The 27,510-nt window shown below is 46.3% G+C and overlaps 1 protein-coding gene across 13 annotated transcripts in view; it reads right to left on the reverse strand.

Annotated features, from left to right (window-relative positions):
• Positions 1 to 27,510, reverse strand: part of NEO1 (neogenin 1) — a 155,987-nt gene that overhangs the window by 35,195 nt on the left and 93,282 nt on the right. For 7 of the 13 annotated variants that reach the window (XM_086848436.1, XM_086848428.1, XM_086848427.1 and 4 more), the window contains exons 6-8: positions 21,732 to 21,886; positions 20,867 to 20,987; positions 3,107 to 3,266 (exon numbers count right to left, since the gene is read on the reverse strand). In XM_086848436.1, coding sequence (XP_086704562.1) covers positions 3,107 to 3,266; positions 20,867 to 20,987; positions 21,732 to 21,886 — 436 coding nt within the window. Of the gene's footprint in view, positions 1 to 3,106; positions 3,327 to 20,866; positions 20,988 to 21,731; positions 21,887 to 27,510 lie in introns of all 13 variants that reach the window. The other 6 variants (XM_086848435.1, XM_086848431.1, XM_086848426.1 and 3 more) reach the window with 1 other exon arrangement.

Below are 27,510 nucleotides of genomic sequence, written 5' to 3' on the forward strand. Positions count from 1 at the left end.
CACCTGTTAAAGCATTTCTCAGAACCATCCCAGGCTCCCCCTCCTCCCTTCCAGCCACTCTGCTTCACCTTCTATCAGGGAAATACAATCCCCAAACCCCCATTTTTAATTTATTTCTTTTTACATCCACCCGTGTGGTTGATTTAGCAGAACTTGGCTGAAAACATTCCGAAATCCCTGTTGGTTTCTGCACTATTAAACTGTATCTACAGAGAGGAGAACAATGCACTCTCTGTAACTAAATACCTATTTACACTCATTTTCTAGAATGTTCCCCTTCATAAGCTCAGCTAAAATGGCACTGCATAAACAGCTTCATTTATTTCAGCTTTTTATTAATTTTCATTGCTATTTTTTCCACTTTGAGCACAACATTTTCTTGAAAACACCTTTCCAAGTGGAGTTTCCTTTAAGATGTGCTGTAGCCACAAGAATGGGATCTGAGAGCCCAGCCTGAAGTGCCAGGGGATTCACAGCTGTGGGATAACATCCAGCTCCCATTAACATGCAAAATATAGCATTTTCTGCTTCAAGTGGAAGTGCACTCCCTGATTTGATCTGGGGAAAAATGGTAATCAGCAAACCAAGGTTATTATTTAAAATTAGAAAAAGAAAAAAAAAATAAATATATATTTTACTGGAAAGATAACATTTACCAAAAAGAAATAGACACGTCAGAGTATTGCAAATTTTCAGTAATAACCAGGAATGTGGCTTTACAACAGCGTGGTAAAAATAGGGAGAGATTAATCTAATTAAGTGCTGCGTGAATCCTTCCTTTATGGCTGTTCCTGGGGAGCCTGGAGCACCTTTTCCAACGTGCTCAGGTTGGGATAACAGGCATCAAGCAGATGGGCCCCAGGAACGACTGCACTACCCTGCAGATCGTTATGAGTGCTCCATGATTCCACTCTAATCCCCAATTAAGGAGCTTTGGAAGCTCCAGCTAAGGTTCACAGCAACTCTCAAGCAGCCAAGGGAAGAGCCTTCAGTGCAACCCCAGGAATTTGGCTGGAAATGCCAAGGTTAAAGTTGCACTTCTATGTAAAAAAGCACCTTTGGGGAGCTGTCAGGGAGTGGATGTTGCGTGTGCCAGCTGTGGGGCCTGGCAGGGAGCTCCAGAGGCATTCTGAGTGTGATTACACACAATTAAACTCCATTTGCTGTGTCTGAAGCACACCACAGTGAACTGTGAATTCAGCAGGGTCTGAGCACTCTGCATGTGTAATTTACCACCTCAGACCAGCAATGTGCCATTATTGCTTTTATTTTTATCCAGATCTTGAAGTCTGGGGTTCTTCCACCTGAGTGCTTGTCTGAAGTTCCCCAGAATTAAACCTCCCTGCAGCACTTTTCGATTTTCACACCCTTTCCAGGACAACTGCCTTGAGGGTGAAGTAAATAAATACCTGACATGGGGATGAAATAACCTTGCAGCTGTGTGAGACAGTAACTTCCATCTCATCAGATCTGATCAGATCCCCAGATCTCCGGGGGGGTGGCAGGAAAGCCCCAGGACACCCCTTCATTGCCACCTCACAGCTCCAGGGGAGCCCCTCTGTCACCAGGCTGAGGTGGGACAAGTCCCAGCTGGTGACACTGTGCAGCCCCTGAAGCAGAAATGTCCCCTCCACTGCTACTCCTTCACTCTGAAATGCTCCTCTAGGAATCACAGAATGAATTGGGTTGGAAGGGAAATGAAAAGTGATCCAATCCCACCCCTGCCATGAGCAGGAACACTTTCCACTGTCTCAGGTTGCTCCAAGCCCCGTCCAGCCTGGCCTTGGGCACTGCCAGGGATCCAGGGACAGCCAGAGCTCCTGTGAGCTCCCTGTGCCAGGGCCTGCCCACCCTCACAGCCAGGAATTCCTTCCCAATATCCCATCCGTCCCTGCCCTCTGGCAGTGGGAGCCATTCCCTGTGTCCTCTCACTCCATCCCTTGTCCCCAGTCCCTCTGCAGCTCTCCTGGAGCCCCTTCAGGCCCTGGCAGAGGCTCTGAGCTCTCCCTGGAGCCTTCTCTGCTCCAGGTGAGCACCCCCAGCTCTCCCAGCCTGGCTCCAGAGCAGAGGGGCTCCAGCCCTGGAGCAGCTCCGTGGCTCTTCTGGACTCTCTGCAGCAGCTCCATCTCCTCCCTGTGCTGGGGCAGCTCTGCAGGTGGGGTCTCACCTGAGGGGCAGAGTCCCCCTCAGATAAGTCCAAGGGGCAGAGGTAAGGAGGCATTGCCATGGTCCTGGCTCTCCCCTCCCTGACCAGGTGGGAACTGAAGGAAGCTGAGTCAGCAGAGGCCAAGGCAGTGGGAACCTTGGAGCCTCAGAGGGATTTGGGTGCTCCTGCACACTTCCTGCTGTCCCATGGTGCTCCCAGCCACATTCAACCTGGAACACCTTGGAACACCAAATTAAGGGAGTAACAGAAAAACAACATTTGTGAGGCAAATAAAATGTTACCAATTGCCTCAATTAATTGTCACGAGCCTGGACAAGATGTCTATCCACAGGATTAAGGAAGAGCAGGAATTCCCCTCCAGAGTGTTTTCTCTTACAAATGACTTTGTGTCTCACACTCTCATCAATAAGGTGACAGATAATTTTCCCTTGAGTAATAAATCTGATAAGCTAATCTGCAATTAATTAAGCATTGCTCCAAATGAATGTTCACTTCAGCCTACTCAAACTTATCACAATTTGAAACTGTAATTCCAGGCAGTAGATCCCATCAGTAAGGAGAAGGGGCAGACTGGTATCATCCACTGGGATAATACACCACAAGTACTGACTGGGAGGCATCCAGCAGATTTCTGATCACTGATTCCTCGGAGGGAGCTGGCATTTAGCACTGCCCACAGTGTCTGACCAACACCATCACACAGCCTGATGTGCCTCTTGTTCCCAGCATTCCAGGGGATGTTGCTGCTCTGGCCCCAGCAGGCTGCTGAAGGCAGGGAGCAGCTCTTGGAAGGGTCTGCACTCAGCCCAGCCATGGCCAAACACGGCCTGTGAAAGCCCTGGGGTGGGAGGGAGGGGAACGCGTTCCCTCCACCCCACAGGGCTCCCACTGTGCCAGCGAAGCCCAGGAGTCCCAGGAGAGCCCATGGCACGTGTTTACCTGTTGATGCCCTCCTTGGTGTAGAAGATGGAGTAGGTGAGGTTGTCTCCCTGAGGGTCCGAGGCCGGCGGCCGCCACGTGAGCCGGATGAAGCGAGTGGACACAAGGGTGGCCACGACGTCCCGCGGGGCGGAGGGCAGGGGTCCCGCTGTGGCTGGTGCTAGATGGTCATTAGTGGCACTGGTCAGTGAAGTGGGAGGTAATGTTGGGATGGCAACATCTTGGCATGTGCAAACATTGGGGAATATGAAGGGCAAACATCACCACGGTTTAAAAAAAAAAAAAGAGAACAGAAAAAAAAAACGTAAAAGAAATAAACAAAACCACGATGGGAAACAGAAGAAAATGAACACACAAAAAAGGCCATTAAACTGAAGGCTGACATGCAGGCAGAGGTAACTACTGACCACTAATGGGGAGTACAGGACACGGCACTGTCAGGCAAGCAGACCAAATCTCCACTGTAATGGAAGTGGCAGGGGAGGGAAGGGTGGAACTGGGGGTAAAATAGACCTGAGCAGAGGATACCAGCAGCAAAGCAGTGTCATTGCTTTGTGACCACGGCTTAAACCCCAACCTCTGTTCATTACTCAAATACACACCCAGACCCCAGTTCCCACTGTAGCTCATTAACATGCACAATTCAATTAATGATTTTCAGTCGTAGCAAAATGACAGATGAATACAGAATTTCTTGCAGTACAAACTCATCCAGTCAAACCCTGCAGTCATTTCACACGGAGCTGCCTCCTGACCTGGTTGGGTTCTGCCACTGCCCATGGCACTGGAATTACTGGAATTTTTCCTACTCTTTTCCCACCATCAGCACTCTTCCTCTGCCCCACAACACGCACTTCATCATTTTACAGTGACTCTAACAAGCACAAGCAGCTCTTGCTCTGGATTATACCCACACTCTCCAAACTTTTAGCCTCAGTCACATCTTCCAATGTTGCTACTCCAAGGCAGGATAAATCCAGGGATTATTGCATTAAAAGGCTGGTGATTTAACAGCACAAGCTGAACCATAGGAAGAGCCACCCTCCAAATCCCATTAAAACAATCCAGCCAGTAAATGTAACAGTGAGATTCTGAGCAGCTGGACCCCAATTACCACTGAGTATTCCAAGCAGCACAATTAGCAACAAACCCCCAAAGCTCAGGATCCACAGATTTTTTTCTGAATTCTTTACTATTTACCAAGCTCAAGCCACCTGATGACATTTCCCACATGGGAATCCATGCTGCCAAATACATTTATTTTTTCATTAATTATGGAAACTAACTAAAATTGCTCTGCTTTTCCCCAGAAAGAAATTCAGGACTAGAAGAGCTGCTGTTGAGCTGCAGCATGTCCACCAGAACATGTGGATTTGTGTTCTGATACACAACGAGAAAACCTCTCAAAAAACCCGACTAAAGGAGAAAATGTTGTCTGAATGATCAAGCCCTCAGGGAAGAACACTGAGGAGTCTTCTATCAGCAACAACCTGACTTTAAACTGTCCAAGCCCCTTGTGACCCCAAGCAGCAGCGTGGGAGGTCCTCAACTGGCAGAACTCTCATTTTTCCTGTTCTGTTTCTTGGGCAGGAACCAGCCATGGGTTTTCATCAGATGTGTGCAGTGTAACACCAGTCCGTGGGCAGGACTGGGAGACACATTCCCAGAGCCAGGAATTTTGGCATTCCAAATACAGATCACAGAGAGACACGTACTCCAGGGTATCTCCTTAATTATCTCCTCCACACTCTAATAGCTAAAGATCCCAATTAAGTGCTCTCCAGCAGCCCCTCCTGATCAATACATGACACCATTAATTTCACATTCATTGCAAAATCTATTTTTATCTACCCCTGCTTTTTTATGTCCCATAATTGGATTTCTTGCAGGAATGCATCACTTTTAGCTCTTCTGGCCTCAGCCAGGGCCCCATTTCCCAATTCCAGAGCCCTGAATGGGGCCAGGGGATCTTCCCAAACCTGAATCTCCCTGCTCCTGAATGATATTCCAGTGCTGATCTAGTAGCACATCAGGCTTTCCCTGTGTTTAAGCTCCCTTGCACTTGAGAGCTCCTCACTGCACCTGACAAACTCCTTTTTCAGTGTTCCCACTGAGGAACAAGGGATGGAACTGCTAAATTCTCCCTGCTGTCCAGTGCTTCCAATGCTTTTCCCTCTGTCCTGCTTGATTTCCAGTTCACTTCCAATTGCAAACACTCACACTTCGGTTCCTCTTACCTGTCTTGGCAATACTGTCAGGTGATCTGCTTCAAATCACATGGTTTTGATGCAAAATCCACCCCTTGCCCATCATTAAAATTCATTCACTTGAGTTAAAGTGGAATATTTTGTAAATTCATCTTCTTAATCTAAAGCCCATCGTGTTTCTCTTCCCATATCATGAAATGGATCCATCTCTTCTGAGGCGATGTGCACACAGAGCTGATGGCTCTGGGAGAGCTGCCAGGATTTCCCAGAGAACAGAGCCCAGTTCTATCCTTGAGCAAGGCTCAGCCCAGGAACGTTCCTTCCCACAGCATCACAGGAGAGAGAACGGCCACAGACAGCAAAGTCCTAACGGCGCTGGAATAATCAGCTGGGACCCAGAGAGAGCAGCAAGGAGCTGAAAGGCTCCAGGTGAGGTGAGCAGGGCCAGGCCCCAGAACTCCCCCAACACTGCACTTCAGCACTTCTGGGACTGCCAGGAGCTGGGGGATGTGCCCCAAAGATTAATGCATTTCCTTCCTTTATCCCCTCTATTTCCTACAAATGCCTCAAGTGCTGTTACAGAGCTTCATCCCCAGCTGGGTGAGCAGAGTCAGAGCTGTGTTAATGAGCAATTAACACCCAAATTAACTCTAACCAATCAGGGAATGGCTTTGTCACTTCCAGCTTCCAGCAGTATGGAAGAAGCAACTCAAGTCTCTGTAACATGTCCTTCATCACTTCTTGAACAGTAACTCCAGTTCTGGACTGTTCTCTGCAGTTATTCCTACACAGCTTCCCATGAATCTCATTGTTTAAAAGCACATTCAGCAAGTGACTTGTGCTTTGCACCATGATTTATGTCCTACTGTGGAGTAACTGGGACCAGTGGGATGCTGGAACTCCTGAACAACTCCAGGCAGAGTTCCACTCCTGCACCCTGGTCACTGCAGGCCAGGGAGCAATTCCCAGCAACGTGAGAAGCAAAATTTTAAACTTTGCCTGGAAATTATTTTCCCCACGGAAATGGTTTTCCCCACGTCCTAGAGCATTCCAAGACACAGGAATGTGTTTGTGCTGCTCAGGTGTGACACCCACAGTGGCAGCCAAGGCAGCCCCACAGGAATCCCAGGGATGCAGGGGGAGAGGCCATTCCGGCTGCTAATCCTCAAGCCCCTCTATCAAACTGCCCTTCCCAGGGTCCTTCTGAGCAGACATCAAACACTGCAACTATTTTATCAAAATACTTTGCAGGGTGTGCAAACACCCACAAGGATTTGGACTCGAATCAATCAGTAACGAGGTTTTAATTGGCCCAGCACTGGGCTGGTGCCATCCAAGAGGTGAAGGTGTCCATGGGGTGGGTGCACTGGTGTGATCCCATCTTTTCACCTTGTAGGAAACCTGTGGGATAACAAAGAGATGGAGCATGCCCAGAGAGCTGCTCCAGGGCTGCCACCCAGCTGGGGGCCCAGGAGATCTTTTCCAAACAACTCAGCCACACCTGAAAACCACTCACAGAAACAGCTCCGGTTGTTATGAAATCATTGGAAATACTTTCCACATTGTCCAGCCCCTCCGGTTCAGATTTCCCTTTCCCTGCCTTCCCCTCTCCGGAGGTTTTTGTCGTATCCAGGCTTCCTCCTGTTTGGCAACAACATTCCAGTGATACCACTGGCTCCAGCACCACGTGTGGGGGAACAGGAATGTTATCTGCTCCAATCCCCCGGGTGCCCACCTGGCACTGCCACCCCTGCCCCTGAAGGACATGCAGGGCTTCAGACCCAGAAACACCTCAAGAACTGGTTGAAGGTCATATTCTGGCTGATTTGGCCATAGCCAAGTGTTTGGCAGCCCTCCTTACAGCACCTGTCCGAGGAGAGTGCTGGGGATTTCGGAAGCAGAAGGGGAACTGGAGAGTGATGCAGGTGTTCCTGCATCCAATGGAGCTCTGGAGCAGCTCTCACCCCAAACACCCAGCAGGGACCCAAGGGCATCCCCCAGCCCCCAGCCATGGAGGTCCAGGACTGCCTGGGGTGCAGGCAGGGGGCAAGGAGCAGGAATGGGCTGGGAAGGAAGGTCAGCTGTGCCAGTGAACCCATGGAGGGGGGAGATGGATCCAGCACATGGAGAGCGGGAAGGACCTGCCCAACGGGAATCATCCATGGGGACAGCGAGGAACAGGGACACCAGCCAATACACAGAGAAGGAGAAAGTCCTCCTTGTAAGGAGTTCAGGGAGGATTTTAGATATTTGAAATACCTTTGAAACATGATCTCAGCAACTAAGATCTACTGTCACCAAAAATAGTAAATAATTATTCTTCCAATAAACCTGTTGGGGAAAAAAAATTATCTAGGACATTCAGTTCTTAAATACTCTAATATTTTATCTGTATTCCCTACAAAAAACATACCTCAGAGGCATCTAAATGTTTAATTTTGACTTGGGGTATTCATATAGAACTGTATACTCAGTAAATAATATTTTTGTCATAAACCCATTTAACTGATTCCAGAGAGGAAATAAAGACTTTTAAACTTTTTCTTTTACCTAATGCACTGTGCTAAATTTGAACTTTGGTTCATGGTGTCCCAATGGAAGGATTCAACTTGGATCAGGATTAAGCAGCTGTGATCCTGCAAAGAGTCAGAGTCAAGTCCCACTGATTTCATTATGCTCATTGTATTTAAAAATACCAGCAGCATTTGGCTGCAGTGCAATAATAAGCATGAAATAACAAAATTAACAAGTTCACACTAGAAATCTTGCTCTCTCTCCTATTTTTCACCCATGATTTTACTTGTATCCAATTGTTGTCCTTGTTCAAATGCTTAAAACATAAATTTCCAACAGAAGGGATCACCTTGTTAATCCCAGCTGTTCCCTGAGTGATTCCACACTCAAAGAAAGCCACGTTACCTGGCCCAAATAATTTGTCCCAGCACAAACAGCCACAGTGCTGAAGTTGGTCTCACCAAGTCAGCTGTAATAATGAAATTATGGAAAAATTCCCTTCTCTTCCCTTTGAAAAACTGACTTAAAGAAATCTCTGGGACTCCTGTTCCTCCATGAATTGCTGCTGTCATGCAAAGCTGGAACAGAGGCTGAACAGGTGTGGAAAGAGGAGGGTGGGAAGTGATTTCTTCTTTATAGAATGGACACAAACGTCCTGAATCTGAATCCTGAATGCCCTGGAGTTCCATGATAGCCATCATCAACCCTATTCCTCAGGTATAAGACAGATCCATGTCTGCTTGACATAAAACCCACTCCAAATTTAGGATTTTGAAGACTTACCTCTCATGAGCTAATCTGAACTGCAGGACTTTGTGTGTGATTTTGGAAATGTGTCAGAAAGACAAAGACATGACCAACACCTCAAGGGAAGCACAGCTGGACATGGAGCCACTGAGCAGGGCATCCCTTTGGGAATTACACTGCAGGAACCATGGAGCCACTGAGCAGGGCATCCCTTTGGGAATTACACTGCAGGAACCATGGAGCCACTGAGCAGGGAATCCCTTTGGGAATTACACTGCAGGAACCGTGGAGCCACTGAGCAGGGCATCCCTTTGGGAATTACACTGCAGGAACTGTGGAGCCACTGAGCAGGGCATCCCTTTGGGAATTACACCTGCATCTCACCCAAGGGAGAGTTTTGAGGACATTTCCCTGGATCATCTCACTCAAGGGAAAGGTTTGAGGACAAGAACCTGACTCAACACTTGGAATAAATTTTGTTCCTCACATACTTAAAAAGCCAAACTCAATGCCCACCCTAAGGAACAGACCCTCTCCCACCAATATCCCTCATTTTCCTCACAAATGGAACAGAGTTGCTTCCTTATTTATTCCTCTATGCTGACATGTTTAGCTTGGAGCAGGCAAAATGCCTTATTTTTAATTTTTAATTGCCTTTAATTAATTTACATCACCACTGGGAGCGAGAGCTGTTACTTACTCCTCACTCAATGCACAGTGTTGTTACTCCCCAAAAATCCAGAATAAGTGTTTAACTGCCACTCAGTGATTTTGATCTTCAGGCATTTATTTGCTTCTGTTTTGCACTGTGAATGGACACTGCTGGGTGCTCAGTAAACTGGGATATATAAATACAGTGATAAACACATTCTGACTGGGAGCCTGTGTTTTAAAGGAAGTCATAAAAACCCTCCTGATAACGAGCCCTCCTCCCGTTCCCGTTTCACCATGAAATGCTTTGGTGTAGAGGAAACAATTTGATTTTTTCCTTTCTCATAAACCAGTCCTTAAAAAGGCGTGACAGCCCTGCTGACAGATTCCAGGGAAATGGAGCAGGAACCCCCTGGCTCAAATCACATCCCAGTGCTCCAGGGGAGGATGCAAAGGAAAAAAGCCCTGCAGGGATTTCAGTCACGAGAATCAGGTTATTAAAAAAAGGGAAATAAACCAAACACACCTCACCTGTCCCCGAGGAGTTTAGAACTGCTTTGAAAAACATTTTGTCATTGGAAAGAAATTCAAACCATAGCACATATTGCAAAATGATGGGTATGACCTTCAAATTCAGTAGTGACCATTCAATTTTTTTAAAAAAATACATTTTTTTTAAACCAACTACTCCTTGAGAAAAAGAATCAAAAACCCAAAACAAATCCAACATATAGAATCCATGGCAGGAAAACTGCCTGGGAGTGCCCCCAAAGAACCCTGGCCAGGGTCTCCTCTTACTGCAAATCATCAGCTGAACTCTGAAGAATTCAAAAAACCTCCTGAGAGCGGCAGAGCCTGAAAGAGCATTCTGCAACCTGACTTTAATAGTACCAGCAGAGCTGTGACTTTATTCCCAAATAATGCAGCCTTTGAGGAGCAGCAGTGAATAAAAGCCCGTGTCCTGTGCAAAGGACTCAGCTCTGCACATCTCAAGGGCTCAGGATGGTTCTGAAGCTCCCCCAGGCCGTGCCAGGAACTCCTCCAAGGGGTGCCCTTGGGCACATCCAGCTCTCCCTCGCGGTACCCAACAGGGCTGGTGCTCTCCAGGGAAGGGGACCAGCAGCTCTGGGAATGCTGCAGTGATCCCAGGAATCCTGCAGGCAGTGCAGGAACGGTGCAGCGCTGACAGAGCAGCACCACGACACCCTGACAGTGCCAGGCCAGCCTGGACGGGACATGGGAAGCTCCTTCCAGCCCAAACTGCCCTGGGATTCCACACCCACACCTAGACTATCTCAGGACAGATTTCCAAAGGAACAGCACGGTAACAGCCTGAAATAAAGTGGGAAATAAAGGAACCCACTGAACACAAATCCTGCTGCTGCTGCTCACAGATCACTGACAACCCCTGACCTTAACCTGCAATATTTCCTTTACCTGACTGCCATGTCCTCCAAGGACCTGTGTGTAAGACATCCCCCTGTCCCTGCCTGGGACACCTGCAGGGACACAAGTTACCCTACAGGCTTACCCTGCATGGCTGCTTTTCTCCAAAAAATACCTTGGAAGTGGGACATCTTTTTCTTTTGCTTGGGAGCTGCTGACACTTGGAACAACTCGGCAGCACCAGCTCTGCCAAAGTGGAGCTCCAGCAGATGAGGCTGAACAAGCTGTTTATTGTCAAAACTGTCCTTATTTGGATATTTGGATATTATATATTATATAATATTCATAATAAATAATATTATTTTATAATGTATATATATAATTTGATATTGTTCAAATTAATTATTAAGGGGTTTTGTAACTACTTGTTTCTTACATGTATCTACCACACTCTATTTTCTTTCCATTTAGGATTATACACAATATTTTTTAAGAGAGAGAAGGTCCCCTCAAACCTCCTTTTCCTCTTCTAGTCTATAACCCCCTACAGAACAGCGCTATTAGATGTGGTACTGGATTTTTTATTAATTTTCACTGGATTTCTCTCCTAAAGTCCCCATGTACCTTGCTGCCCACCTCACACCCACCCATTTTTATAGAACTAGAAGAGTGTCAAGATATTTAAGAATCTTACAAACTCTTAATTAAAAGATTATTTTTCTTTCCATTTTTAAACTTATAATTGTAATGTTCACTTGCTTCCTCATATTTCTAACTCTAACAGAAAAAGTGAACCCCGTGAGTATTTTTAAAATTCAACTGCTTTTCCCAGCACAGAGGCTTGGGAATTTGGTGTGCACTTCCCAGCAAGCAAGAATTGAAGGTTATTCCCCAGAAATACATGATGGGGTTTAAAGCAAGAGATGAAACATTAAAATGTGGATCTGCTGTAGTCCTTGACCACTGTTAAAAACACCCAAAACCCAAGTTTTTAAAGCAGTTTACAAACGTAAATTGGTGTTAAAGAAGGGCCGAGGTGGAATGTCCACCCCCAACGAGTTGTGACCTGGACCCAGGCATGACTTTCCTCCCTCTTTCTTTTACTTCAACACCTCCAGTGCTGATGTGCCACCAGGAAAACCACACAGAATCCATCTGCCCTTTAAAGACTCTGGATCCACAATCATGAGTTTCTTTTTGGGGAGAAGAGAGACAATAGGAGAGGGGAAACAACCAGGAAAACAAGAACCCCCCACTCCAGGCTGTTCTATTCCAGTGAGAACACCAACACTTTACAGCTGGTTTCAATACTGAACACACATTATTAAAAACTACATTTCTTTGTTAGATTTATGGGATTTCTTTAGGGAATAAACCCCATGGGCCCACGCAGGTTATCATGTCAATAAGTACCAGGGGCTTCTCCCAGCTCCAGATCTTCATCAGCATGAGTCCTGTTACCCACTCAGCCCAAGTGAAAACCAATCCTGTCCCTTCTCTCCAAATGGCATTCAGCTGTCTCTGCTATTCCTGTATAATTTAGCAACTCTGAAATATAAGCAACCAATTAAGACCAAGCCCATGTGTTTGTTCTCCCCGCTGGTGCGAGACTGACAAAATCTGATCTTTTCCCTTCCAACACGAGCCTGGGATCAATTACAAATTAAGGGTGTTTCTGTCAATCTCCACAGGCCTGGATACGAGGAATAAAAGCAGAGGAAATGCCTTTGGTAGTCACGATGGGTATCGAGCTACAGCTAACCCTGCCCTTCCATTCACCCAGGGATGGAAAAAGCAAAGCCACTAAAAACAGCAGCCCTCGTGATGCACTGCAGGGGCTGCTCCTGCCCCTGACTGTTTGTCCCCTCTGAGCAGGAGCCACAGGAGCCGTCAGGCATCGCCCCACAGCCGGAGCCAGGCTCGTGTTCCCAGCAAACAGCGCTCCTGACACAGCATCACCCAGCCAGGCTGCCAGCAACATCCAAAATGTGAGCACAAATGGAACTGGAACGGGGGGATCTCAGTGCTGCTGGTGTTAATGAGCAGCTTTTCTGGAGGAAACTCTCTCAGGAATTCAGGATTAGCTAGAAGAGATAAAAGGGACTCAGAGCCTTTTGTACACATCCTACCTCACTGCACTTCTGCAGTGGGACAATAAATATGGAATAATACAGGTGGAGGACAGCAAATCTGTATTAAAGTGTGTTGTGTATTTCTCATAAAACACCAAAGCTTTTTGCTCCTACGGGCCTTGCTCTGCCTCCACTGAAGATTCCTTACTTATCACTCCTTTTCCAACATGACATGGGATTTCTTCCAGCCATCAACTCCCCTGGTGAGAAGCGAAATTCAAGGTGCCAGTGCCCGTGTTTCCAAGCACACCATCCCCACAAGCCTTTATTTGTGGGCTCAGACTGAAGTCACGGCACCCAAGCCCGTACGAATTCCATCAGGAGGTTCCCACTTCCTTGCCAAGCCAACTGTAAATACAGCCATAAAACAAGAAATGAAAACTAATAAGCACAATATAAATGCTGTTCTGCTTCCCTGCGATTCATGACACGCTAGCAAACATTAATCTATTCCTAATTTAATCTAAATTAGAGCAATTTATTCAAAGCCTGTGCCAGCTTTAAACATGAATAGGCTACTGAGAACTGCTTAGCTCCCATTTCATCAAGTTAAACGTTCAAGAAGTTTGGGATCTAGGGTGGTTTAATCAGTTCTGCCTCTCAATAAGACTATATATAAGCAGGGCTCATAAAGAGGGAATAAATAAAGATCATTTATTAAACAGGAATTGAGTCGAGAAATGGAACTGACTGAATTCAAACAGCTCCCAGGCCATTTTGAACAGACATGCAGCCATGAGAAACACAAATGCTGCCTTTCCCTGAGGAATAATAGCTAAGTAATGTAAATTAAAATCAAAATTAAACCCAAAAACCCCACTCTTTCAGCACTAAAGAGGAGCACACACTGCTGTGTTTACAGAAAATTAGCACTGGAGTGTACACAACCGGTACAAAACATTCTCTGAGTTTGGCTTTGGCTGTGACTGTTTGAAGTCAGTTTGTGATTTCAGATGCTGTTTATGTTCCTGAAGCACAACTCTCCAAATGAGGCTTCCAAGCTGTTCCTGCAGCTCCATCTGATGCCGGGTGGGTGCCGGAGGGCCGGGATGGAGGCAGAGACTGCAGGAGAGCTCTGGGCTCTGTGGAGCCCCAGCACTGCCAGGAGTCCTTCAAGGTTCACCGTGTGCAGCTCAGAATTGGACATTTGCTGCTTTTAAAGCTTTTTGGGGACAAACTTGAATACTGTGAGTGGAAACACTTAGGGATATGTGGATATCAAAGAGACAAAAGCAGGGAGGAAGCTCCTCTGCTACTCCGGGATCTGATGATGCTCATCCCATTGGATTTTCCATTCTCTGAATTTCAGATCTCCCTGCTCCACCAGACCAGAGGTTCTTCCCCAGGTCTCCAGTGCCCTCACCACAGAGCTGTTCTCCCAAACCATGGGCTGCTTTGTGCTGGAAGGGACCTTGAACATCCAGTTCCAGCTCCATCACCATCTCCCACTCCCCCAGAATCCACAGTTCATTCCTTTGAGTATTTTTATCTCTTGACAGAAAATGTACATTTTTTTCTGCAAGGCTTTGCAGCCTCCCTGCTCCATTTTCACTCATTTATTCCCTGGTGGATGCTGAGACTCCTGAAAGCCACTCCTGGAAACCACAGGGACCTTTTCCCATTTTCTTTCACCAAGACATGCAACATTGGACAAGGCAGAATGAACATGAGAACATTTTTGTCTGAGAGAAGAAACAGGAGAGCCTGCAGAGGAACACCCAGAGTCCTCCTTTAGTGTTCTTTGAATAAGAACAATGTATTTTTATCTTGCTCTGGCATTTCATTCACAACACCCTGCAGATTCTTCAAGTACTTCTGTAGTCTCCAAGAACTCCACAGAATTCCATGGACTGAGAAAGCTTTCATTCACAACGTGTGACTAAAAAATACTCTAAAGCATCACCTCTATGAGAGAGGGAGCCTGAGAAAGTACATTTAAGACCTATGAAATCATCCAAAATAGGTCCTGAGGTGACATGAGAGGAGTCTGCCTCAGGGTTTGAACCAGGCAAGGCCCTATTGATGGGATTTTTTACACATGGCAAATACCCAAATGTGTAACCAGGTTTTTCAAAGCACAGCACAGTTGGCCTGTTAGTGCCAACTTTTGCATTTCTTTCAGTAGGAGCCAAAAAATGTCAACAAGAACTTCTATTTGCCTCCTACAACAGCATAATGAAGTTTATAGTTATAGAAAACACAGAGTATTTAATCTGTCCTGACTGAAATAAGGCTTTTGACATTGCCTTTAAAGTCTAGCTATAGCTGGGCATCATTTCAGCCAGTTCAGGGGAGCTGAAATGGCCTCTGTGTGAGGAGCAGGAATCTCCAAGTCAGCCTGAAGTGACTTCAAACAGTCCAGTACCATCTGCAGCGCAGAAATGACAGATTTTCAGCACAGTCTTAACTGAAATGTGCTGGCTTTGGGAAACTTGGATCAGATTCCTGATGTTCTCCATCTTCCTGGGGGTCAGAGAAGCCCCCAGCCCACGCAGCTCCTTTCAGTGCTCCGAGACTGCACGCAGATGGGGGAGAGGTACCAACACAAAATGGAATTGTTTGTGCAGCAACAGGCCTGCACAGAATTCAATTGCTTTTAAAAAGCACCAATTTCAGCCAATAAATGACGTCTTTAAATGATCCCTCTGAATTAGGATCCAGGGAATGCGATTCAGCAGAGGAACTGAGATCATCCAGTGGTGTCAGACTTTAATTAACGTTGTTTGTGACATCAGACTGCCACCAACACCAGGCACCTGTGCTTCTCCCAAGGAGATCAGCAGGAAACACATCCCATGGGATTGTCACATTGGCCATTCCATGCAGAGGCCCAGCACCATCCCCAGCCCTGCCTCAGTGCACCAGGACCACGGAGCAGGTCTGGGAGCTCACCTGAGCCCCCTCCTTGAGCAGAGTCACCTCCAACCAGGCTGTTCAGGGCCCTGTCCTGGTGTGCCTCGAGTTTCTCCCAAGAGCAGAGATTTCCAGACCTCCCTGGGCAGCCCTGTTGGACTGCAGCTCCCTCCCGCTTTCTCTGATCAGAAATTCCTCTGCTTGCAGCTTTTCCCTGTCACCATCCCCTGTCCTGTGTCCCCAACCCTGACTGAACAGTAACAGGGGCTCCAGGATGAATCAAACTCAGCACATCCAGTACATCACACGCTCCCAATCTCCACATCTCTCCACACATCCCATCATCCAGTTTGGATTTCCCCAGTTGAGCCTCAGGGATACCCTTGGAGACAGCACCAAAGGCCTGGCTAAAGGTAAAGCAAACAAAATCCACTTCTCTCAACCACAGGCCCAACCATTTCATCTCAGAAGGCCACGGGAAGTGCTGGGCACAGCTTGCCTTTGGCAAATCCATGCTGATTTTCCCAATCATCACCCCTCTCATGTACCCATAACACAGCCTCCAGGGGGATTTGCTCCATAACCTTCCCTGAAAAGGTGCCAGCTCCAGCTGAGCTTTGTCTTTCCTACATCCCTACACTTCCAGCCAATTTTCTGCCTTTGATTCCAGATTCCCTGGGCTTTCACTTTGTCTTGGAGCCCAGTTGGCAGCTCCTTCTTTATCCCTCCTGGTCTCCAGGACACACACTCCACTCCTGCCCTGTGGAGCAGACCATTCCTGTGCTTTGGTTCTTCAGGATTAAACAGTTTGTCTCTTGTCCATTAACACAATCTCCTATGGAAACCTACCAAAAATATTCCCAACAAGCCAAAGCCTCCTGTCTGGAAGCTCAAGGCTGGAATTCTCAGCTCTGCTCGCCAGCCAGACACAGACAACGGATTCCAGCCTGCTCTGGAAACTCCACGTCCTGCCTGTCACACACGGAGCTGCCACCCCAGCACCCACAGGAGGGTGTGTTTTTACCACCAGGGCTGAGGGAAAAAGCTCCATCTCCTCCCTGCCCTGCAGGAGCTCATCTCCAGCAGACACACACAGGGCCCTGCTGTCCTCCCATCCACTGATCCCTGTGCCAGCACTCCTGGCTGGCTCATTGCCCTCTCCAAAGCCATCAAACACTGGAGTCAGCCCTCGAGGGTGACCCAATTCCCTGCTTCCCTGCCCCTCCTTCCAGAGGAACCTGCACCCATCCCTTGGAGCCATCCCCAGATGTCTCCACGATCCCAAAGCCTCACAGCTCTACAGCTACACACAGATCTCTAATTCCTCCTCCTTGCTTCCCATGCTGGGAATAATTAATCACATGCAGGATACCCTTGCTTGGACAGAGACCTTTTTTAATGGAAAAACCGAGTTTAAAGAAACACACAGTTCCACTACGACAATCCTGACCTGGTTCCTACAGTACCGTATCCAACTCATTCACTCTGAGCTCTCACTCCTGCACAATTCTATTTTAATAATTTAATAAAAAATAAATAAAATAATCATTTAATTCAGTTTTAATATAGTGAAAAACCCCAATTTTGTGGTATATAAGTACAAGAGCCCCACAGAGCACCCCCCTTCAGCTGTGAAGGTGACACAGTGCATCTGAAAGGATGGTTTGAAATTGTTCTCCCATAACACAGCAGATTTGTTTACAGTCCAGGGCCGTGCTTTCCACAGTGTTCAGGCACCGCTCCTGTTTCTCCCCGGTGCCTGAGTACTCGTCAATGCCTTTCACACAGGGTGACAGGGAACCATCTGCCTCCCTCCTCCTACTTGTTGCCACCTGTTCTTTTCCCAGTCCCCACATGGCAGCGTGAGCGGGGCCAGATTCCCTGGACAAGGCCGGGTTACAGCACCAAGAAACCCCAAACGCCTCCGTTACCCCGAGGCTCTTGCTCACCACACACAAAAACGCTCTAACAGCGATGACAAGGAGGTATCTGCTCCATAACTGGGACACCCAGGGGCTGAGCAATGAGGATTGCCAGTAAAGCAAGCTGGGTTTGTGTAAAAAAAGGGGGGGAGAGATTGAGAAAGGCATTGCCAAGGCACGATGGAGATTGTGGGACAGTAGGAGACCTCCATGGGGCACCTGCAGGACATCAAACCACTCATCTCTTCATCAAGGAGGCAAAGAGAGAAACAGAGACTGAGAAGTCCAAGGGCAGGGCAGCAAGGTCTTTGAAGAACTTCCTTCTTTTAGGGAGCTCCCAAATTCTTACTGAAGGGCAGAGCAGGCAGCAGAACCACTCCAGTGAAACTGTGAAAGGCACTGAGTGTCCAGGGCCAGTATCACACAGCTTCAGATCCCAAAGTGATTGGAAAGCACATGAGAGGCTTTTCAAGTCCCCTGCAGAATTCTACACCTGATGTTCAGTACAGGGGATAAAGAGGATTTAACTCAGACCATTGACCCAAATCTTCCTCCCTCTCCTGTCCTTTCAACCTTTCCAATTACAAACACTTGTCCTAAAAATCTCTGCTCTCAATACCATGATTCTTTCATATATTCCTGAAAAAACAAGGGTTGTGGATTCTGTGTGGCCAATCCCTTTCCAGGTGCAAACTTTTCTAAATTTACAAACAGAATTACCAAAGTTTAGAAGAAAAGCCACTCAAGAAACTTTCGATCCTGTGTTTTAACATTTTCCAGAAATAACTTTCCTATGTACTAAAAGCTACCCAGAACTCACCCCAAACACAAAAAAGCCCAGCCTGAAATGTTATGTCTGATCAATGATTATGTCAAGCTCATCACAGGAGATGAGAGTCACAGACAGGCTTTATAGAGGTTTCTGTGTGGCTGTGCGGAAGGTGAATCACCAAATTCCTGCTCTCTCCAAGTCAGAAATCTGTCCAAACACAGAGAACCTCTCTTTGTATCAGATAAATGTTTTCCCTTCACTGCATTTCAAACTCACACTGCCTTCCAGGGGCACAAAACACAGATGTGGAACTTCATTTGGATGAGGGAATTCACGTGGCCTCCCTGAGAAACTCCCCAGGGCTTCCACTTTCTCATTTGCACTTAGTTCATTCGAGATCAATTTGGTAAGCAAAAGGGTTAATGAGAAATGGTTTGTAAATAGCCAGATGTTTGCCAATTCCAGCAGGAAGGAGAAAACAGAACAGCACAGGAAGGGAAGTGCTAATAACTGGGAAGAACTTTGATGAACATTTAATCAACATTTTTCTCACTGAAGTTATTCTTCAAATTGGAAAAGTTGGCATTTCTCATCAGCAGCTACAAAATAATTAAAAAAAAAAAAAGTTTTCTGAATTAATGATTGAAATGTTCAGAATAGATTTTTCTCAAATTAGGGGTTTGAATTTTCATATCAAGCCAGCTGCCACTACTGCATGTGATACCTTCTCCCTCTTTCCCAGAGCAGTTTCCTTCTCCACTGCTCATGGATTGAGGGAAGGTGCTCCAAACCCCAGGATCTCTATTTCCTCCACCTGTGGACTGCCAGTTTTCACACATCACACTCATTCCTCACGGCACTCCCCATCACACCCCCTGCACAGCCCCGTTCCAGATGTGTTCCAGGGCTGTCCCACTGCTGGAGAACAGCATCTCCACGGCCCCAGAGCTCCAGGGACGGCCTCAGGTGTGTCTCTACACCCCAGTGAGACTCCAGCACTGCAGCCCAAATCCTCTGGCAGCATGCAAAAGAGAAAGGACATTGTGAGGCAAGGTCCTTCAGGATGAGGTGCCGGAGCAGAGCAGGAAGGAGAAACCACTGGACAAACAGCAGCGGAGGGAAAGGAAGAGGAGTGAGACCACAGGAACTCCAAGCACAACAGTGAGAGTCATTTACAAACCACTGCTGGGAGCTGGGTGCAAGCACAGGCCCGGGCAGGGCTCCGAAAGCTGAGGCCATTCATTATTCAGTGTTTTCAAACGTGGAGAAAATGGAATAATGCTTCCACTGGAAGGGGCTGCAAACCACTCAGGTGATTAATGCACAGAGCAGAAATTAAATTACTTTTAATAATTTTTCTGGCAATCTGATGACAGCAGGGCAGTGCTGGATGCAGGCTCCTGACACTGCTCTGAGGCTGGAATCCCTCAGCTCCGTGGCATTAAAGCTCCTGACCCAGGAGGGAGCAGCCTGCTTTCCCCAAATCATTGTGGGGAGTACCTGTGGCTCTTCAGCCAGCAATGAAACACACCCAGATCCAAAGAGGAATTCAGAGGAAGTAGTAAGTGCACAGCTACTCTACAAAACAACTGGAAGATAAATGGGAAATCTCTCTTTATGGCTCATTCCCAAATTTACTCTCTGCATGCTGGACACCAAACCCAGGGACAGCAGATTCACACCTTTTGGAGGTGTGAAGTTCCATCAAACCTCCAGCCATGGCTAAAACTGTTTCTCCTAAATCCTCTCCATCCATATAAGAAAGAAATTAACATTTAAAACAACCCCCTGCAAAAATGCAACACAAATTACCCCTCGGTGTAATTTTAGTATTTTCTTGTCTGACTTGTCTCCCCTCATCCTCTGCACTAGTGGTTTTCATCCTTGAGCTCTTAGAAATTATTTTTAATTCTTTTTAACAACTGTGTGACCTGAAAGAGCAAAACAAGTTGATGCCTTAGTGATGGTACTTGCAGTACCTCTTTACTGGGCTCTTTAATCATAACAGCAATTGTTCTGCTTTGCCAGCCCAGCCATGCAGTGCAGGGCACTGGATGGGGGAGCGCTGGCAAGAGTTCAGCACAGGGACAAGTATTTACCTTAAACTGCAGCTGTAACCCACCAGATGTGCAGCTGCAGTTTGCAGGAATGACAAAGTTCATCATTTTTTATACCAATAGCAGAAAAAAGCTTCTGACACTGGAATGAATGACTTTGATATAAAATATGTGATTTGGGGTGTGCTCCATAAGCATTTCTTGTCCAGGTTTGTGATTTTAGTGACTCTTTTAATTTTGGCTATTCTCCTATTGCTTGTAAACCTTAGCATGCAACATTTCTGAACATGTTTTATTATTGCATCAAATACTGTTCAAAATACAGGATGGATTCTGTAGCATTCCCTTCAATTCTCCTCACTAAGTGTACAGAAAACAACACTGGATCACTCACATGATCCAATGATCAAATGATTTCTTTTTAAAAAAATCACCCTGCTCTAGCTGAGTTCTTGACAGAACCCACCATGTGGAAAGGTCCCTCCCCATTTTTGGCTCTGCTGTCACAGTTTATCTTACCAAGGTCAAGTATTATCAGCTGGGCTCCAGCCTGTGCATTTCCAACATCGTTTTCTGCAATGCATTGATAGAATCCTTCATCAGACTTCACCAGCCCCAAAACTTGCAGGTTATGTTCTTTCTGAGGAGCAAAGGGAGAAAACAACACTTAGAAATGGGCTGCAATTGCCTAAACAAGCATGGTGTTTAGGCACAGCATGTTGCTGTGGCAGGAGAAACTTCTGACAGCAACTAGGAAAAGAGTGTTTGGGGTTCCCAGATCTCAGCTCCCTTGCACTGAATCCTCATGTTCTAGGGGATCAAAAAGCAGCAGAAGCTCTCATTAATGGCTATGGTTTTCTAGCATCACATAGCACTGGTAAATCCTAATGCCTCCTCAGCTGTTCTGGTGGTATTTTGGGCCCTGACTGAACCTCACAGCCCCACAACCCAGGTACACCCAACTACACACCCAATTTCTCAGCTATGTCTCAATAATGCCTTTCACTGCATCTAAAATCTCCCTGTAGAAGCATCCCCGTGCCAAACTCACCGTCCACAGCTCAGTTACATTTCTATTCCAGCTCCTGCTTAGAACTGGAATTTTTATGGAGCACAGACTGCAGCACACACAGCCAGGACTTGTGGTGAGCTCGTACCTTGACAGTGCATTTTGCCACTCCTGGAAAGTCCAAGCTATGAAGACATCAGCTCTTACAATACAAGCAAGGTACATTAAAGGGATTCAAGAAACCATTTCTCTTCTGGGCCCCAAACACTAACAGGACAAAAGCAGGGAGGCAGGTTCCACAGAAGAACCCAATTTCCATGACTGTGTGTAGGAGAACTGACAGGCCAACACCTGCAAGATGGACAATGCACTTACCACGATTTTGAAGTAGTCACTGGGGATCACCACGTCCCCGTTTTTGACCCATTTGACGGTCGGCGCTGGTTTCCCGGTCACCTCGCACTCAAACACAATGTCCATGGACTCGTGGGCGTAGATGTTCGCAGGGCGCTTCAGGAACGTGGGGGGAACTTCAGGGTGAAAGAAAGAAAGACAAGAAGATGCTGTTACAGCCAGACAAAGAGAGCTGCCGGTCCCACACATGGTCAGCTCGACACCAAGCATGGACTGCAGCACGAGGGGCAGCAAAGGCAGCAGCAATTTGCAGCTCAGGTTTGACAGACACTGACACAAGCTGGGAGTTCTTCCAGAACCACATCTGGGCAAGGTTGGATGGAGCTTGGAGCAGCCTGGTCCAGTGGAAGGTGTCACTGCCCACGGCAGAGGGCTGGCAATGACATGATCTCTAAGGTCCCCTCCAACCCAAACCATCCTGAGATGCAGCCAATTGGGAATGACCTCCTGAGTCTACATGAAAGAAGAAATGGAACTGAGGTGTATAAACTGCAAGTTAAACCTCAGGGAGCTCAAGTCAACAGGAAAACAAAAGCTACAATTATATGAAAAATCACTTTTAAAAACAAATGGACAGGAAACCGAGATGAAACTTTCCCAAGGCAGCGTGGCCTCGTGTTCCTGTGAAGGAATTGAGGTTATCAAACAGAGAGTGCTGCACTGAGCCCACGAGTTCCTTCTCTGGCCTGTGGAAGCCAAAGGAACAGGATGCCCAGGAGCAGCCAGGTGCCTTGGTACCACAGTGATGACATTTTATGCATATACAGCAGGGGAGCTGTGCATTTATAACACAGCAGAGCAGAAGCTCTGAACATAAGTTCTACGAAGAACAGAAGTTCTTCACTTACAAGCACCAAAGTTGTCACTCTGGATCTTGGCTGCCTTTTAAATATCCTTAAGCCCTCAGAGTGAGATTAATTCAATCAAATATATTTAGAAGCATTTTTTGGGGACACTAGTGCCAAGTGACCAGTGCACAGACACATCACAGTTTCTCCCACAGGAGTTTCCAGCTGCATCCAGGGCCTCTGCACTCATCTGGCTCAGCAGCACCAAGCTCTGCAGGCACTCATTCCTTCGGTATCCTCTTTAGAGAGCACCCACCCGTTTATTTGTGTTTACTACATTCCCAGCACAGGGTGATTCTCTTACTTGTGCTGCCAGCTCGGACTGCTGGAGTTCCAGGAAAGCCCAAAGCAGCCATTTGCCCTTTAATATTTAGCAAAGAAAGTCAATATAGAAGGGCCACGAGGTTTAGACAAACAATTTACACACTTGGCCTCTCAACGGGGTTTATTTGGTGCTGTGGATAAGGAATCCTAGGTCATGTTTTACTCCCTCCTCTGAAATGATCCCAAAGGTTTGTAGGTGGATTTAATACCTCTAAAAACTGCTGGAAGTGAGCAGCTGCCCCAACCCCCCTCATGTTTTGGGTTATAAATGAATAAAGAGAACATTAATAAATGGAAATACTTCAGAGTAAGAAGGTGGTTTAACTCTCAGGTAAGGGTACAAACCTACACAAAGCTGTACATTCACTGCTCAAACTCTCACACAGGAGCAAAAAGCTGGATGGGGCTGAGCCCAGCCGCCTGTGAATTCAAACATCCCTTTCATACCATGCTCCCAAAAATTTACCAGACACACCATAAATTCCACCTTAAAAAGGTTCAGATACTTCTGTGCTTATGCCCTGATGGCTGCTACCACCACACACAACTCTGACATTTGAAAACTCTCTTCTGATTTTATTTGCCACCAAATTGCTGTACTTTATTCTCTATGGAAATGATTTTCATTCCTCCCTGGTATTTATTATCAGCACTGTTATTTATTACAAGCTGTGCTACTACTGCTCCCTCCCTTCCCCTATCCCAGCCTTATTTTGGGTGGCTCAACAAGTGGTGTTTGCTTTGCTCTGCTTTGCCAATTCTTCACAACCCTCAGCCTGAATCCATCTCCGGAGCCTGTGGAGTTTCAATCATTTGCATGCAATTTCAGCCGTGCCTTGAGAAATGGCATCAATACCATGGCAGCAGCACAGCAAATCCCTCACCCAAATCCATCGCTCTGCCTCTGCCCTTCCCACATGCATCATCCCCTGCTAGCCTGGGACAATCATTGCCCGCTCATCGTTAGCCCTTTTTAACTAATGACTCATTTTGTTTAGCCTGCCTGATCAATAGTTTATGTTCTCATTTCCCTTCCATCTCTGTCTCCGGCTGTATTCACGCGCACAGATCGATTCCTGCGGTGCTTGCAGAGTTGAAGAAAGGGAATACAAGAATTGGAAAAGTTGTTTTACCATGAATGTACAACGCTTCCATTTCTAAAACATTCATTGCAGGTGAGTTTTAATTCCTTAGCCACATATTAGTCTTGTCAGAGGAACACAAAGAGACACAAGCCAGTAACAGTCACAGTCAAAAGCACAAAAACTGATGTGAAAAACTCATCACGGAATCCCAGCCGGGTTTGGGCTGGACAGTTCCTTGAAGATCATTTCATCCCACCCCTGCCATGGGCAATGACACCTTCCACTGTCCCAGGCTGCTCCAAGCCCTGTCCAGCCTGGTCCTGGACACCTCCAGGGATGCAGGGCCAGCCCCAGCTGCTCCGGGCACCTGTGCCAGGGCCTCACCTCCCTCACAGGGCAGAAGTGAATGCCCAACCTGTTCCACAGGAACGTGCTGACTCCGAGTTCTCCACTAATGTTTAACTTGTAACGAAGACATTTGGAAAGAACTCATCTTTGGCAACTGATACTGCTCCAATTTGGGACATCATCCAGAAAAGACGCATTGATTTTGAATCGTAAGAGTCGGGATGTTTTTGACACAGAAATTGAAGTAGATATTCTCCTACCTACTCTCAATTACTTTTGATTTAGGAGATTAAGAATTTGAAACACGCTATTTTTTCAAAGTGACTTTGCTTTTCTGGCTCATGGAGCAAATGCCAAGCTGCTCACAAAGAGATAATAACACGAGGAGCGCTCACTTTATCAATTACTTCCCAGTTAATGAATTAATAAATGCTTTTCAAACACACTCTTCTGGTTTAACTATGTCAGCGTTTAGCGTTAACACAATGCAAGTACAGATGTTTGTGGTAGAGAAGTTCAATTGATAACCAGCAAGCAAACGAGCCAATTACCACAGAAAACCAGATTTGTAAGGGAAGATCGTGTGCTCTGCTCCCAAACACACAATTAAACTTCAAAGAGGACTTGGCAGTTCAGCCCCTCTTCATGTCAGCACAGAGCAATTCCTGAAAAGGCAAAATGCCTGAACAGAATTTCATACCTCCCAGGGAGCCCTGCCACCCTTCTGGAGATTGAAGAAAATATTTTCATCACAACAGTGATCAAAAGATTAAGAAAAAACCCAATCCAACCTACATCAGCAGTCGATTCAAACCTCTAAGCTACATCCCAATAAAGGTGAAATACTTGAAAAATAAGATGCTTTTTTTAAGCCAATAGCTCTAAAAGGATGGGAAGAGCTGAGGAATATGCAGCAGGAATTGCAGCCAAGGTGATGTGGAAACAAGAAGGGATGCTGGACATGGATCCCATTCCTCAAGTACCGGTGATCAGAAGGAAATGGAAATGAATTCCAGTGGTCTGGAGCTCTGCTGTACAGGAAGTGCACAGCAATGGTCTCCTTTGGACACCAGCACACACAGGTTGTAAAGATCATTTTAAAAGATGGATTCTCCTTCTAAAAAGCACCAATAAATCAGCTGTTGGTCCAAGCACAGCATCCGACAAACCCAAAGTGAGCGGTACCGACCAGCGGCTGCCAACACTCTCAAGTCACAGAATCCATGACTGGTTTGGGTTGGAAGGGACCTCAAAACCCATCCAGTGCCACCCCTGCCATGGGCAGGGACATCTCCCACTGGACCACAGTGCTCTAAGCCCCAGTGTCCAACCTGGGACAGGAACGCTTCCAGGACTATTCCTGAAGCAGCACTGGAACTTCAGTAACAGCCTAGGGCAGCCACAGGGCTCAATTTCCAAACCAGGAAAGTCCAGGATGACACTGAAGTACCATTTCTGCTTCCTCAGCCACCTCCACGTGCCCTCCATCCCCAGAAATTAGGAGCGTGTTTTCCAAGGTCAGCCAATGAAATCCCAGCACCTGCCACTCCTCCTCATCCTCCTCCTCCCACACTTCTGTCCCTGACCAAGCAGACATGGAATGTATCTCCAGCCATCCCTCACAAAAGCATTTGCTCATTCCAGAAGCTTCCCCACAGCCCAAAGAGCACAAATCCAAGTTAAGCAGAGAGGCCACGTTTTCACAGCGTATCTCAAATAATCCTGACTCCAGCATTCCCAGCCAGTTCCATTTCTAACCCATTTCTGAGGGATGCTGGATCACTTGTATTTCAGTTACAAATCTGGATTACCAGGGGTATTTAAAATGGACATTCTGCCAGAAAGCCCAATTTCATATCAGCCTGAAATGGTCCAGAGGGATTTTATTTCCTCCTCAAGGGATAACAACCTATTCCATTAGGATATGCTCCAAATCCTATTAGAATCATTATAAAGTTAAATGCAATTTTCACAACTGAATTTTGTTTCTAAGAAGGATCAAACTGCAACATGACCATCACCCAGTTAATCCAACCCCTCCTGTCCCTCCCCAAAACACAGAAAAAATGCTTGAATTGATGTTTGGCAGCAGAATTTTTTTATTATCTTCTAATTCCATTAGTTAGTTGTACAAATTAGTTGGTTTTCTTCAAATGAATCTAGCAAAAAAAAAAAAAAAAAAATTAAATTACACTTTAAATTCAAATGGGGAGTTATAACACTCTTCCTTAAAAAACACCAGAAGTATATGGATAATAGTTGGGGGGAAAAAAAGAGATTTAAACCCCAAAACTATGTTGTAGGCAAGACAAATTCTTCCCAATCCCTGAGCACGGCTGTTATATCCTTAAAACACACTTAATATGCAGCTATAAAATCTGCAAAGCAAACACAAGCTGACAAAAAGGGTTCCTCTAGAGAAATACAGAAAAGTGTCAAATTAATGTACAAAAATCAGCATACTAAGACACCAAAAGGTTATAAAAATGTAAACTACTACAGGGGTTTTTTTGCAGCAAAACCTGGGTCGCAGTTTATGAACAGTTTCGGCGGCAGTGACATTCTTTAATGCAGTAAATGGTTATTTTTAATATCTAGTTTAGAAAATTAAAGCCTAGGGAGAAGGGGTGCCTGTGGGAATCGTCCCCACTTCTTCAACAGCCAAAGCTGAGAGAGGGGGTCTGGTTTGCCTTCTCCAACACCTTGTGAACCTCAGCTCAGGCAGCTGGAACAGCCCTAAATGAGCACCTGATCGGCCACGATTTGCTCCTTCACAGAGCTTTGCAGTTTCCTTGGAAGATCCATGGAGAGCTGATTCCAGCGGTGGCACAAGGGCAGGGCTCAATTAAAACAACTATTTCACATTTACATTGAAAAGCTTTCATTGAGAAATTGCTAAATAGGATCCATGCTTCAGAGGCCAGCCCTCAAATAAACATCCCAGAGGCAGAAACCAAAACCCAACATTCAATGCTAAGACAATGACCAAGAAACCAGGCAAGCATGAATAGTACAGAACAAATATAATGTAAAATTATATCGATCAATTAGAAAGAGAAAAAAATTCATGCTGTAATTCAAAATACGTGGGTTTTTCTTTAGAGAGAAATAATACATTGCAGATTTATGGAATAA

Source organism: Cyanistes caeruleus, chromosome 13 (assembly GCF_971803275.1).
Source record: "Cyanistes caeruleus chromosome 13, bCyaCae1.hap1.1, whole genome shotgun sequence".
Taxonomy (NCBI): Eukaryota; Metazoa; Chordata; class Aves; order Passeriformes; family Paridae; genus Cyanistes; species Cyanistes caeruleus.